Genomic DNA, 2,354 nt, shown 5'->3' on the forward strand with positions numbered 1-2,354 from the left:
GTTTTGTTAGTTGTTTGGTGGGATTGGAAAAGAATTGCTGTTCCTGAATTACCCAAAGATGATAGAACTATTAATTCGAGTTTCCACTATCAGTCATTAATATGATGGGAATAATCAATTAGAAAAACATCGTATTTAATATCTACAATGATAGATACCACCAAAGGTCATCGACTAAAACGGTACATATATAATAAGTTTGTATCTGAATTTTGTATAAATAGATTTGCTTTGAAAACAGGAAGAACGTACCTAAAGTGAAAAGTTTAGGGGTTATTACCCCTAAAATACCCCAAGTAGCCCTTAAAGAATGTTGAATATGAGTTGTCTAAGTCTGAAAAGTGTTAGTTAAGAAAATATTAACTGTTTCAACATTGTTTTAGCACGGAGAAAAAATATTATTTGTTAAACTAATTCCAGAAACTCTTATAATTATTCTTATATGTTAATTGCAATGAATATCCACCTAGTGTTGCGATAGTCGCATTTTCGAATGCTGCTAGAGAATGGTCGTTATGTTTGTGGTTGCTTAATATTTGTGACTGTCTTTAGGCAAGAACCCAAAATCCGACAAGGAAAATCATCCCAGTCACGCCAGTAACCAGACGAGGTAAGACCGGATATAAAGAAAAAAAAGCATATATATATATATATATATATATATATATATATATATATATATATATATATATATATATATATATATATAATAAATTAATTTTAATTTTTTCAAGAATTTGTTCAAATTTTCTTCCTTTGCATTGCTGGTACTGTTACCATTGTTAGGGCTCATAGTTATGTATTGAATATTCTTTGCATTGTTATAGAAAGTTTATTAACACATACTCTTGTATTAATCATGGTACAATTTTTATTTTCTGGATAATGTCTAATATAATCTTTTGAGCAATCGCTATGATATATCAATATTGCCTAGTACAGGCTTTTGTAAATATTCCAAATTATTTTTTAATATCGAAATCGTTTAATCTGACGATACGATATTAACCATGTTCTCTAATATTTTGTGTATATTTCAGAAGTAGATCAAGATCAGCACCAATATATTACTATTAATTTAAATTATATTTACGAGTTGATGATTTGTAATTATTCTAGATATGAATTTTAACAGCATATAATCCAAATAATAAAAAAATATACGTAATTTTTCAAATATTTTATTAAAAAAAATCAACAACAATAAAAAAATAACAACAAATAACAACAACTATGGTACATGACTATAAGTTAGATGAGGAAATGATGTATCAGCCTTGCGTCTTCTCAATGAAGTTAGTGTTTGCTATGATGGTACACAACCTTGTATACTGGGACTTTAACAGGCACTGGTTTGGTAATCCTGATAGGTACGTGTTTTTCGACTGGAACTGGTACTGGTTTTTCAACATGGTATGGGATTTCTTTTTCGACTTTGTATGGTACTGGCTTTTCAACTGGGATAGTGATGGTTTTGACTACTGGTACTGCCACTGGTTGAGGTACGTTGATGTGCACTGGGTAGGGCTGTGGTACGGGAATAGCAACTGGTTTAGGTACTGGAACGGGAACGGCATGTGGTACAGGAACAGCTTGATGCTGATATACAGGGATGGGTACGTGTTTCGTTACTTCGACAGTATGGGATAGTTCGTGTCCACCACCGTAGCCGCCACCTCCGTAACTGCCTTCAAAACTGGCATTTACAGTGACGAAAACGCACAAAACTGATACACAAACCTGCGAAAGAAAGAAAATTACCATTAAATCACTGAAAATAAACTATAATCAATAAAATCCGGTGAACACCTCCGTGGTAAAACACTTTGTGACACTCTGTACACACATTTATTAGCACGAAAATAATCAGACTGCTTTTTCAACTTACTAAGAATTTCATTGTACACTTGTATAGGTTGCGTACTGAACAACGAATTAACAAGCTGTTGTCACTACCACACGTTGACTGACGATTTGGTTCGATCATCGAAAGTATATATAGCAGCTACGTGCCAATGAATACTATCATTTTTCGGTTTAACCAGTTATTTTTTTAAAAGCAACATTTACTTTTCTATTTTTCAGCGATGCTTACATTAATTAATGTGTCTATATATATATATATATATATATATATATATATATATATATATATATATATATATATATATATATATATATATATATATATATATATATATATATATATATATATATATATATATATACATATATATATATATATATATATATATATATATATATATATATACATATATATATATATATATATATATATATATATATATATATATATATATATTGAAAATAAATTTTGTCAGTTGTATACAAAT

General features: G+C 29.3%; 1 protein-coding gene across 1 annotated transcript; it reads right to left on the minus strand.

The window, feature by feature from the left end:
- Positions 1 to 1,165: 1,165 nt before the first annotated feature.
- On the minus strand, positions 1,166 to 1,995 carry LOC143190408 (uncharacterized). Its single transcript, XM_076394668.1, has 2 exons — positions 1,889 to 1,995; positions 1,166 to 1,740 (listed from the first exon to the last, which is right to left on the minus strand). The coding sequence occupies exons 1-2, from the start codon at positions 1,985 to 1,987 to the stop codon at positions 1,297 to 1,299; spliced, it is 543 nt and encodes a 180-aa protein (XP_076250783.1). The 5' UTR covers positions 1,988 to 1,995; the 3' UTR covers positions 1,166 to 1,296.
- Between the last annotated feature and the right edge of the window lie 359 nt (positions 1,996 to 2,354).

Source organism: Rhynchophorus ferrugineus, unplaced genomic scaffold (genome assembly GCF_030347505.1).
Source record: "Rhynchophorus ferrugineus isolate W39M unplaced genomic scaffold, kcgeb_rfMv2 rfM2, whole genome shotgun sequence".
NCBI classification, from domain to species: Eukaryota; Metazoa; Arthropoda; class Insecta; order Coleoptera; family Curculionidae; genus Rhynchophorus; species Rhynchophorus ferrugineus.

Excerpts from the sequence above, each read along its gene's own strand:
- LOC143190408 (XM_076394668.1), bottom strand. The coding sequence starts at position 1,987 with ATGATCGAACCAAATCGTCAGTCAACGTGTGGTAGTGACAACAGCTTG. Across the intron at positions 1,741-1,888 it reads AGTGTACAATGAAATTCTTA|GTTTGTGTATCAGTTTTGTG; the intron begins GTAAGTTGAAAA and ends TTTCTTTCGCAG.